The sequence below is a fragment of the Lampetra planeri genome, unplaced genomic scaffold (assembly GCF_965212315.1).
Source record: "Lampetra planeri unplaced genomic scaffold, kcLamPlan1.2.h2 scaffold_1514, whole genome shotgun sequence".
NCBI lineage: Eukaryota > Metazoa > Chordata > Hyperoartia > Petromyzontiformes > Petromyzontidae > Lampetra > Lampetra planeri.
In genome coordinates this window covers 15966-28527 of record NW_027614237.1, presented here as the reverse complement: position 1 = coordinate 28527, position 12562 = coordinate 15966, and the positions used below count along the sequence as shown (strand labels likewise).

Here is a 12562-nt window from a genome sequence, read left to right as displayed (position 1 = left end):
GTGAGTAGGTAGTTTGAAAATGTCGCTCAGGTGACAGCCACTCCTCGTGGGTCCGAATATTGTAAAGATTTATTCAACATGTCAGTTTTAAAGCTCCAAAGTCAAATAAAAAGATACAATAAAAATAACCATATCACATTTACGTAAATGTCTGTAAATCCATGTTCAGTTTAAAATAAATTAGACCTAAATCGAATACCCGTGTTCAGCCAAACATTTTTGAACACCAACGGTTATTGAACATGCAGTCGTCTCATACGTCCGCGGATTCACTGGTAAACTAAATGAGGAAGTTCCGACTGTAGGTGACACGTCACGTATGTTTATTTCTCAAACCAACACCGACAAACGTTTACAAGGGGAAACAGGCTCAGCGGAAGCGAAAGTTAACGAAAAGTGTGGCAGCGGAGTCTAATGTTGTCCTTAAAGCTTTCTGGATGACAACACAAATCATCTCACAAATCCCACTAACGTACCTCTCCGTTCCCTCATCCCGGAAGTATCACAGTACATCTGAAAACACGACCCATTGCTGTCGAGGACAATCCGGGTCTCCATGACTCGAAATTCACCGTTCGCTCAGCGCGGGGGTGTGGCGAAACTGTGGACCAATGAAAGCTTCCAGCACGCAGAACGGCTCCACCAATCACAGGAAGGGGCCTCACAGTCATATTTTGCATGAAACCAGTATAAGACACTGATTCACAGCGCCGGGGTGAAACGTTCCTGAGAAGAGACATTAAATCAAAATGCCTGAACCACCGAAGTCCGCGCCGAAGAAAGGATCGAAGAAGGCGGTGAGCAAGACCGCCGGCAAAGGCGGCCGGAAGAAGAAGAGACCCAGGAAGGAGAGCTACGCCATCTACGTGTACAAGGTCCTGAAACAAGTCCACCCCGACACCGGCATCTCGTCCAAGGCGATGAGCATCATGAACTCGTTCGTCAACGACATCTTCGAGCGGATCGCCGGGGAGGCGTCTCGGTTGGCCCACTACAACAAGCGCTCACCATCACCTCCCGGGAGATCCAGACCGCGGTGCGCCTGCTGCTGCCCGGCGAGCTGGCCAAACACGCCGTGTCCGAAGGGACCAAGGCCGTCACCAAGTACACCAGCTCTAAGTAACCAACTCTTGACTCCAACCAACGGCTCTTTTCAGAGGCCACACACTTGATCTGAAGAGCCGAAGTCATTTCACCAGTAACATGCAAAGCCGACAGAACGGTTCTTACATGTGGACTGAATCACCAGACACGATGATGGGTGGATTTAGTATTGATCACCAGAGTGTTAATCTGTCACAGGTTCTGTGCATGATTTCCCCTTGGAGATCGATAAGCAATCACAGTACAAATCTGCATGTATTGTCACTGGCAGAACTAAAGAGTTAGTGATAAACAATCCTAAGAACACCTCTCTACAATTCCTAGTGTAGTGGTTATCACGGTCGCCTCACACGGAAACCTGCCGGTACCGCCATTGGACAGCTATGATTCTGGGTCCTTCCAGCCTTCCAGACATGACGTTGCGTTCGAATCGGCTTCACGCCATCTTTCAAGTGTCAGACGTCTTAGTTTTGAAAATAGTTGATTGAACGGTAAATTGAACCCGCAGCTGACCCCCAATTGACAGTCGACGTGCGCAGGGTGGAGTGACGGCGTGTCCGTCCTGAAAACCGTAGCATAAACCCACCGATGAGCCGACCACCTGTTCTCGGTAAGTGGCAGTTGTCTCTGAGGCCATTTGCCCTGGTAACACGCCGCCTTTGTCCTTATCAGCACACAGTTGCATTCCCTCCACAGGCTAACGCTGTCTCTGCTGATGAAAGCTAACTTTTCATTAACAAGCTAACGCTAGCTTTCCCTCCGCATGCTAACACGAGCACGACAACGGCGGCTGTGTTCTTTCCCATAATTCAAGCGCGTGAACGAGTCACTTCCCACACCACAAGTGTTCTGTGATGTCAGCCATGACGTCACACCACCACCAGCGTCAGAACTAATAAAACATTTCCGACTTTGTACGAAACAGTTGATTTTGCATGCGACGGCCATTTTCGGACGTGTTGCGTTCAGGCTCCGTAAAAAACTATATTGGAAAAATAAAATTCCAGTGAGGTTAAGATGGAGTCGGTTAAACGGGTTACATGTCATACTGTCATATCAAGCAAGAATAATAGAAGTCAGAGGCAAACTTGGATACGGTTTCCTGCTATTACCACCCATTATGAAACGGACAGAACGAACTAACTCATGACAAAAGAAATGGAAATATGCAGTGAAATGAATGAGGTGGTCAATGCAAAGACATTTACACAAAACAATGTTTAATAGGTAGATATACTTTATCCCGAGGGAAAAAAACGCTTTTTGAGATACTTTATTTTAATGAATTTATTTGATTCGGAGTCTGCTCACTAATGGTGTGATGCTCGAGTTTCTGTGACTTTGCTAAAAGCGTGATGAGGTCTGAGAAGTACTTCCTGTTTGAAATGTTTGAGCACAACTGAGACTTGGCATCGACAAGGATGAGGGATGCTGAGCTGCGAGTATGCGATGCGAATTCACGCTCGGATAAAGGCGACGAAGGGCCATTTACGGATGAACCCTATGAAAAGGAACGAGGCTTCACTCTTGCGCGTGTCAAGTCTTTGATGGCGTGTATGACTCTTGACCTCGTCGTGGCGACACTTGATGGAGTTCAGATCTTTTTCCAGTCGTACGTTTCTTCATGACTTGTTGTGCGAGTACCGAATGTTGAAATCAATCCTCTGACTTTCCTGTTGGGTGACAAACATCTGTCCTTCTCCTGAAGTGACTGACAGTCGCCAGTAGATGGAGCCAGATAGCTGCGTCAGCTCAGATTCGTTCAGGGTAGTTGATTTTATTTATTTATCTATTCATTTATTTTCAGTAAATCCATTTAAAAAGTGAAACATCTTTATATGTAGATTGGTCACACACAGACAGATACATTACAGGTGTTTTTATTCTCATCTTCACGATTAGAACTTTGTGACATACTGAATGTTGGGTTGTAAGATGAATTGTCGCCTGTGATGTGTCGGTGTTTGTGTGATGAATCTATGTAGAAACATGTCAGTAAGTGGAAGCAGGGTGCTGATTGGTCAGCGTCCTCACTCTGTCATCACACTCATGGTAGTGGTAGAGGTCAGAGTACACTCAGGTGTCAGAGTTGGTTGGTGTGTAAAGTGGAGTGTGTTCACCTGTGAGTGACTTTGCTGAGGAAACACGAGTCCCTGGAGGGTCTCATCTGCAGTGACATATGGACACACACACACACACAAATCACGTCCAGAGATTAGTGAGTGAGGAAAATAAACTCCCAGCTGCTTCTCACCCATCTCATCCAACTGAAGTCAGACTGACTTCACTGTCCAAATCATTCAGGACGTCCGGTGTCCGTCACGTCACGGTGAAGCACCGGATCTGATTGGACGGTCGACATGGACAAACGGCTCCCAGAACCTTCCTGTGAGGAACCACAGACAGAAAACAGCATCGGAGCTTGTTTTCCCTTTAATGATCCCACTCATTAATGTGGGTAACTTCAGTGTCCTCAGGCTGCTAGTTACCGTGGTTACGGCTACTTTGTCTGATGTCTTTTGTTTCAATGTAAGTTCATGAGTATTCCCCTTAACTGGACTGCAGGCAACAGCTACTATCTTTCATCCCGCTCTTAAAGGGGCAATGCCACATTTTCTGCTTGTTAAATTTTTGCTGGGGGTGGTGTGTGTTTGTCTGTGTATGTGTGTGTAGGGGGGGGCATCAGTGTCGCCTAGTAGAAACATCACAGCCATCTATCTCATTTCTCTGATGAGCCAATGTTGAAGTGGTGGAATGAGGTCGAACGTTGTCAGTCACTGGAACAGGTGTGATGATGCCGGAGGCGACTGATCTGATCACATCCTGCTGCCTCACACACACACACACACACACACACACACACACACACACGAGGCAGCAGAGAGCTGACGAACACATCGGGTTCTTGAGCTGTGAACTTCTTCCCGCATACAGCGACGATGAGAGCGTTGAGAGTCAACCAGCGTCTCTGTCTCTTCTGTCTTTAGAACTTCTCCCGTTTATCCGATGACAATGAGCGCCGCGCGGGGGGGGGGGGGGGGGGGTCGGAGGTCATCGCACAACTTCCACTCACAGCTGCACAGCCGTGGGCGGCGAGGGGGACGAGGTCGAAGAAAAGATGCTTCACCAAAACAGGAAGTGATGGCTGCAGAACATGTGCACCCTGAGGGAGGAGAGGAACGCAGGAAGAAAGAAGGAAGGTGGGTGAGTGGTTTATTATAGGTCCTGTACACACACACACACACACCAGAGAACGTGGAGCATTGTGGAACAGGGACATGACCTCCAATCAGAGTGGACTTGTCATGTGACCCAGCTGTAGTTGATGTCGATGGTTTCCTTACAGGACGTTTCCCCGTTTGTAAACCGACTGTCAGTAACTCACTGTCGAGTTTGTAGAAGTGTGTGTGTGTGTGTGTGTGTGTCCACACAGAGACGTTCTGTTGTGTAAACACGTTTTGTGAAACGTGGGGGAAAAAAAAACATGAAAACTTTCAAATTCTCCGCCCCATCTGAACGGTGAATCCTCGTACTTTCTGCATCAGGTGTCATGACCCCACACGACCTCTGACACACGACCTCTTCCCCCGGACGTCTCACACCCACGTCGTCCATTCTGTGTTCAGCTGCAGCTGATAGTGAGTCTGTTGGTTTAAAATCTTCAGTGTTTCATCTTCTGCATCTGTCTCGTAGCTCCACGCTGAAGTTTACTTTTTTCCGATTCTCAATGTTTTTCGTCGTTTACATCAAGCGACAGCGACTCAAAGTGAGCCGATCTGGTTACCACGGCAACTACAACAAGATCCGCAACTATTTTCGACAAAAATCTCATTTTTTTCCGTTCTATTTGTGTGAAAGGCCAGAATTTCAGCTCACCTACAGCTCTAGAGGAGGAACTACAGCCTGTCCAGTCGTTTCCAGTGAATCCATTCATTCATTCATTCATTCATCATTCCATCTTCTCCCGTTGCTGCGGTTACGGGTCATGGTGAATTTCACCAGCTCATCAGGGCCACATGAAGGACAGACCCACCATTCACATTCCCCCCTATGGGTGATTTACAAGTGACCAATTAACCTCAGAATGCTGTTGGAGGTGGGAAGGTGGAGTACCCGGAGAGAACCCAGAGAGAGAGAGAGTCCTAAACCACTGTTCCACCGTGTTGGATCAAATGTTGTTGACATGATGTCGAGGAGGAAGTGGTCTGAGTGTATTCTCATGTGTGTAACTGACGGCGTGTACGTTTGTGTGTGTGTGTGTGAGCGTGAAAACGTGTGTGTAATTGTGTGTGTTTAAATTCACGTGTGTATAATTCCGTGCACATTTAAACGTGTGTGTGTGAAAATGTGTTTGTGCAAGCACGAATGCATGTGTGTATGAATGTGTGTCTAAGTTTGTGTGTGTGTGTGTGTGTGGTGTGTGTGTGTGTGTGTGTTGTGTAAATGCGAGTGCTCCTCATCTCTGACATTTCCAGGTCATTCCATTATAAAATGGCCCCTGTACCTCCGTCCTCCCCCCTCGTCTTCTCTGCTTTCACCTCCTGACACTTCTGACACGCTTACGTTGGCAGATTATCAGCTGATCCAACAGCTGATTCGTTTTATTTACACGCTTGTGTTTCTTCAGACCGGAAAATAAAGGCCTCAAAGCTTTGCTTACAGAACAACACAACAACACAGCTAGTGACAATTAGCACGCTGTCGCTAGCGCTAATGTCCGCCGAAACTCTGCCGGGTGTGAGACAGTGGTAACTGAGCCCAACCAGATGAGTCAGAGAGAGTGTGTGTGTGTGTTTGTGTGTGTTATCAGGTGGATAATTAAAGCAGTAAAATCCATGAAAGAATATTGGACTCACAGGAGCAACGTGAGCAGACGCTTTTATTAGATCAACGTTCTCCAGCCATTAAAAACCTTTTAGGATGTGTTAAGCTTCGTTCCTGTGACGGCGTCACGTCTGTTCGACCTCAGGGGAGCTGACGAGAGAGATCACTGAGGCCACACATCTTTCTTCCTCTGTCTTCCACGGGCATCGTATCAAATGAATCCGTTGGCTGTAGTTTATCCTCCAGACCTGTAGGTGGAGCTGACATTCACCAGAAATGGAGAAAAAGAGCCGTTGGAGCGGCACGTTTTTGATTAAGGACCAATAAAAGTGAGTGAAAATGACGAGGATCTTGTTGTAGTTACTATGGCCAACGCATCGATCAGCGCGGCCCTCACCTCTTTGTTTCCTGCTGCTGCCGTTTGTTGGCTCCGCCCCTTCCAAAGAACAAACCAGTTCATGTTTCTATTGTGTCGAAGGTTAATAATTGATCAACGAGGATGAATGTTTCAAAAACACAGTCATTATTCATATCCCTGATCAAGCAGATCACCCAGAGAACTGACCGCACACACAAATCACATCCAGAGATTAGACAGTGACAGAAATATAAAACAAAACCGTTCCAGCTGACGGAACTTGTCCTGTCTAACATGACCTCCTCTAAACTTTCGGCGGGAGGATGGGGACATGTACCCGCCACTTTTTCCCCCAGAAAGTTCCAGAAAGTGTTTGTCACAGACAAGAGAGAGAATAGAGACAGAACAGGACACGATGTGATGGACCGATTCTCTGTGGATGGATTCACTCTTAAACGGGAGTCCTAAACGTTCTTCAGAGGTTCAAACTGACAGAGATCAGTGAATTGTAGATTTGGTAGAAACATCTAGAAGTAAATCAGCGTTCACCTCTGTCGTTCAGTGATGGAATTTATCAAATTTCCAGGGGAGTCTGTCGCAGCAGTTTCAGCAGCTGCAACACAACTGCAGGAACAACCAGAGGTCAGAGGTCGGAATCATTCCATCAGGTTCCTGTTAGTCAAGTCCTGGTTTTATCTCCTCGTTTGTTTTATAATCGCACACCGAGGTGGGAAGAATCTCTGCGAGTCAGACGCCATCTGATTCTCGGCCGTGGAAGTTTTAAAGTAGAGCAGCGAAAAGGTGGAACAAAGATCAGAACGCTAGCATAGGAACTTAAAAATACATGAGACGGGGCTGCCACTCCCCTCACCTATCAAACATTGATGTCCCACACACCCTCTCAGTGGGATGTCTGATTGCACTCCGGAGCCTTAATGAGCCTTAACGAGCTCTGCAGGAGTTGTAAATTGATTTTGTTCATGTCCACAATCGAGCACCTTGCTGTGTTTTTGACACCCAACTCAATGGACGTCAGCACGTGACGGTGCTCAAACAGCAGATGTTGTTCGGGTGTGACGGCAGTCGTCACGGTCACCACGTTGTCTCAGGTTTGTGGACGGTTGAGGGTGAAAACATGAACCAGCTCCGCTGTTTCATCACAGAAGAGAAGAATCTGGTTGATGAGTCAGCATCCTTCTGACATGATCTGGTCATCGAATAACAAGGCACCTGACACAGGTGAAGCTGCAGCTCTTACCGGCATATACAGTGGTCGTCATGGTAACGGCAGCTGTATTGGGTCACGCCCTCGGGCTGAAAGAGATTGATGAGGAACTGTGAACAGAAATAAAAGGATGAGGTTTCGTCTGTGTGTGTGTGTGTGTGTGTGTTGTGTGTGTGTGTGTGTGTTTTGTATAGACACACATGCACGTTGACGCACACACCCACGGGACGTGAGACACATTCTTCAGTGTGACACACGATGAAGCAGCAGTTTTCTTGAATGAAGATCAATGAGACATACAAAGAACAGTCAATTCAAATTGACGCACAAACGCGACCTACATGTGTGGAAAAATTCTAGAAAGGATGCGACTGCACGACAGAGCAGATTCAAAGAATGTAAATGACTTTAAGATAAGTGAATAATTCATGCTTCCTGATAAATACATATCATCTGAGAAAGAAGAACTGATGATTGTTAATATCTGTGAACAGCAGAAATAAAATAGCGTGTGTGTATGTGTGTGGCTACATGGCTTTAATGCTTGTTGCCATGGTTACCACTCTTGCTGGCGTAGTGAATTTTTTCCCGTCTGCTCATCACTGGGCGACTGAACAGAACTTGCCCGCTCATGAAATGACTGCAGACATGTTTCTGTTGTTGGAGGATGCAGGGGGCGCCAGTGGGACAGCCTCCCGTGGAAGGAGGATCCATCGCAGACACACCTGGCACCGCGTCTACGGACCCTATGTCTGATGTCAGACGACAACAGCTGTGATTGGGGTGTTAGAGTCACGTGCACAAGCGTCAGTGTGCTTTGAAATGACTCAACCGACTCTACTGTCGTCGTCATGTTGTCTTTAAAACAAAAGAGTGGTGGATCCAAAATGAATCCTGACAAAAGAGGGGAGAGTACACGTCCCGACCACCCCCCCCTGGAATCATGTCACGTGACTTTCCCAGCTCTCAGAGTGCATCTTCTGTGTTCAAAGAGAACGCAGAACCGACCAAATATGGTGGTGATCTTGTTGTAGTCGCTGGAAGAAAAACACTGGAGACCGGGAAAAAAACACAGCAGCGAGATTCAACCAGGAGCTAGGAAAGAAGCAGACGGAGAAGAAGAAACGATGACGTAGGTGCGATGTCCAGCACAGAAGAAGACGTAGTAGTGATGGTGGGATGAAGCCTCTTCTGGTTGGAGAAAAGCTTCGCCACCTACTGGCCACATATTGTAATCACAGGCAGCTGTGCACTGAATATCTGGAATGGATTCTGTTCCCAAAACAGTAGAATCCTATGATGTGTAGAAACCTTCTTCTATCACGTAGAGATTAACCTGCATCTGATTGTCACCAAGACTGAAGAATGGGCTGAAGATGAAGATGTCACTGATGATGTCAGAGGAGGAACAACATCTCCTCCGTGATGATTTATTTTCCTGGTACACGATGGCGTTTGGAGTATTCTCTCTTTCGGCCCTGGCGTTCTGACAGATGTGTCCTGATGAATCCACAGAGTCAGCGGCAGCGTTTACGTTACATTCAAGTGCCGGTGGGAAGGTCCGACATGAACTTTAATAGAAACGTGCTGCCGGGAAACCAAGGAGGACTCAGTCCTGGAGAGCTCAGTCCAACAGACTCGGCACCAATGTAGCGGTACCTAAGTGAAAAATGGAAATCATGTGACACTCCAAGTTGGATTGATTCGTTACCAACAGACAGACACTTCCTGTTGACGCGACTCTGGCCTGTAACATGTGAGTCTCGTCCCTCAGCCAGCGGACTACTAGCCAGAAGCTAGTGCTAGCCTTAGGCGTCTTAGCTCATAGCGTTTTGCTGCTTATACCTCCGGCTCTTTGTACCTCCAGATAATGTTACAGTTGGTGCAGTAGAATCCACCGGTCAGGATGCAAACATGTTCCACATGTATGTAGTGTTCATGTCCGTTCATACAATATTCATGTGTGAACGTCCCTCATGTACGTGTGTGTGTGTGTGTGTGTCACAGCTGTGGACACACACACACACACACACACACACACACACACACACACACACACACACACGTATGACGTCGTCCTGGCAAAACGAGTGTTTCTGAGCCAAAGATGAAAAGGGCGTGTGATTGACAGTAGGTTCACACAGCTCACGGTCTCACCGTGATGATGGGGGGGGGGGGGGGGGTGGGGGGGGTGCGAAGGAAGAGGAACTGAAAAAGAAGGTGAAAGCAGAAACAATAGTGTGATACTTTAATGAGCCACAGAGAAACTGCTGAGGAATGAAAACCGCTGCAGACGTGACTGTATGTGGGCCACACAGAGACTCGTCTAATTACACCAGCGGGGGGGGCGCAAGGTGTGTGTTTGGGGGTAGGGCAGAGTGTGTGTGCGCTCCAGGTCCCTTTGAGGTACCTCAGGACAGGTCCCATCTAATGTCGTTTTCAGTACCTCATAGCAATGACTGCAATCTTATAATGTGTCACAAATGACAAGTGGACTCGCTGTGCTTTTTTTTCTGTTACGATTATAAAGAACACTGAAAGCTGAGAAGTTGTTTGCATTTTGATATGTGGCGATTAGCGGTTAGCTAAGTCGTGGGCTGCGTCCAAAGCCAGTTTCACACCGTTTCATTTCACTCCTGACCGACGTTCCAGCCACAAGTAACTCAGAACCAGTCGCTGACGGTGGAAAAAGATTGACGAGAAGGGCCCGACTCCTCGTCACACATCTGAAACTTTTTGAGCTTTGAGTCGTAACGTAAATGTCTGAAAGTTAGCGACAGGCAGACCCACTACCTAGCTAACAGCTAATCACCACCTAGCAAAAGGACCACCTAGCTCGAATGTAGCGCCAGGGACACCGTCGGTGTTAAAGGGTTAACCCTGGATTCACCGGCTGCATGTGCGTTGTGTCTCAGCTCCGTCTCAGCTCCGTCAGTCCGGAGCGCTGCGTCAAAAGATACGCAGAGGTTCTATTTCTGACGGATGCCGGAGCTGAGACGCAGCAATCCAGCACAAAATCCATCGAGCGGGGCAGTGAAGGCACCTCCTCAGTGGCATTTGTGCCAGCTGAGTAGACGAGCTGTTTGGCCTCCATCAGATCTGAGGATTATGACACATCGTGCCTTTGAGGAAGGAGTGTTTTCAAACTTCATCCATGAAGACGTTCTGTCGTCTGCGGGTGACAAACTATCAGAGATAATGATGTTACCTCACCGACTCAGCAGCATCCAGCTCTGTGGAATGAACTACATATGCATGAATCAGCCGACGGACAAACCACGGCTGCATTTCCATCCAGAGCCATCCAGTGTGTGTGTGTGTGTGTGTGTGTGTGTGTGTGTGTGTGTGTGTGTGTGTGTGTGTCTGGGGGTGGTGGACTCCCTCAGGGGGGCAGAGATTAAACCGATCCGTGGCAGACGGTTAATTCCTCCTTCTAGTCTGAGAGGGAAAGTTTTAACTCACAGAGAGGAGGGTGACAAGGAGGAGGAGGAGGATGAAGAAGAAGAGGATGGGGGAATGAAGAAGAGAGAGGTGACGAGGAGGAAGAGAAGGAGACGTAAGGGAGGACGAAGGTCAAGTTTGACCTATCGGAAAAGGAGAAAAGACGGATGGACGAAGGAGGGGGAGAAGAGGATGAGAGGAGGAAAAGAGAAGAGAAGAAGAAGTGAAGTCATCCAGATTCCACCCCGACCTTCTCTGACAGCTGTGGACAAACCTCTGGTAAAACTTGTGACAGGTGAAGCAGCAGGTGTTTGTATGACACGTCGTCACCGTGACAACCGTGGTCGCTGCCGTACAAGAAACGGTCTGAATGCCGTCACAAGCGTCTCCTCCACTCTCCTTCATCGTCACACACACACACACACACACTGCCAGAAAGGAGTCAGCAAACGTCCATCGGTTCCTGAAAGTTGACAGCAGCCATGTTCCTGTCATTACGGTCGTTTCGGTAATCCCATTTGCTCTGTTGCCAGAAGCCAGTGAGTCATTACCGTATGTACAGCAACGTGTCAGTGAAGTGAAACTTTGTCTTTCAGAAACCGACGGACGTTTCCTGATAATAGTGATGTAATTACGGTACTCTAACGTACGCTAGCGCCAATGTATCTGCAGCAGATACGTCGGGGTCAAAGGTGAACGGAGATAAATGAAAGTAAATGTACACATGGTAGGTGGGGGGGTCAACGGTGTAATTAGTAATTATGAAGATTTCACACAGATAAATATACACTGTATTCATTACATTGACCTGGTTACACAAACACGATCCTCAGCTGCCCCCCCACACCCCCAGCCCCTGAGGCTCCACAGCTGGGGGAGACTCCAGCTCCACACTAATAGTGAGACGAGTCTTCTTCTGCACGCTAACATTCATCACTGATGTGACGTCTGTTCATTTTGACCCGCTGACCTCTGTTCACCTCTGACCTCTTTTCACCTTTGACCTCTGACCTCTTGGACCCACACAAACTCACAGGGACTCACGACGAACCCACCAAAATGGCGAACGAGGGTTAACGAGACGCCGTCAGGAGAGAAACAGCTGTTGTCTTCTCCGGACGGACCTTCTTTGATTTGTGCTATCAATATTTGCAGAGAAAGAAAATATCGAGGTGTTACACGTAACAACTTTTTTATAAACTCTTAACGTACTGACTGACTCAGTGGAGTCCGTTCAGCAAAAAGATTCGCTGAAAGGATTCGTTCAGTCCAGTTCACCCACAGCACTTCACTCAGCTGAACTGTGAACATGAACGAATCTTTTCAGTCAGTGATTCAGTCCCGTCACCCAGAGGATTCCTTCGCCGTAGACATGAACTGGCGATGTGACCGGTCCTCTGGAGGACGAGTCTCGGTGACTCGGCGTGTCCCGTGATGTGTCAGCGTCTGAACGTCTTCAGATCATCCTTTATGTTTACGATCTGTCTTTCATGTGCTTCCTGTCCCATCGTTGTATCCTAAAATAAATCCTCCGGATCTATTTTAACCCAAGTGTCTCTTTAATCAGGCTGAGATGCATTAAACAACAAATACTCTGTCGTCTCAAACAG

General features: G+C 47.6%; 1 protein-coding gene across 1 annotated transcript; it reads left to right on the top strand.

Moving 5' to 3' along the window:
- Positions 1-749: 749 nt before the first annotated feature.
- On the top strand, positions 750-1123 carry LOC144739471 (histone H2B-like). The gene is given in 2 exon segments (XM_078622420.1): positions 750-1002; positions 1005-1123. Coding segments are annotated over 2 exon segments (372 nt in total).
- The last annotated feature ends 11439 nt before the right edge of the window (positions 1124-12562 follow it).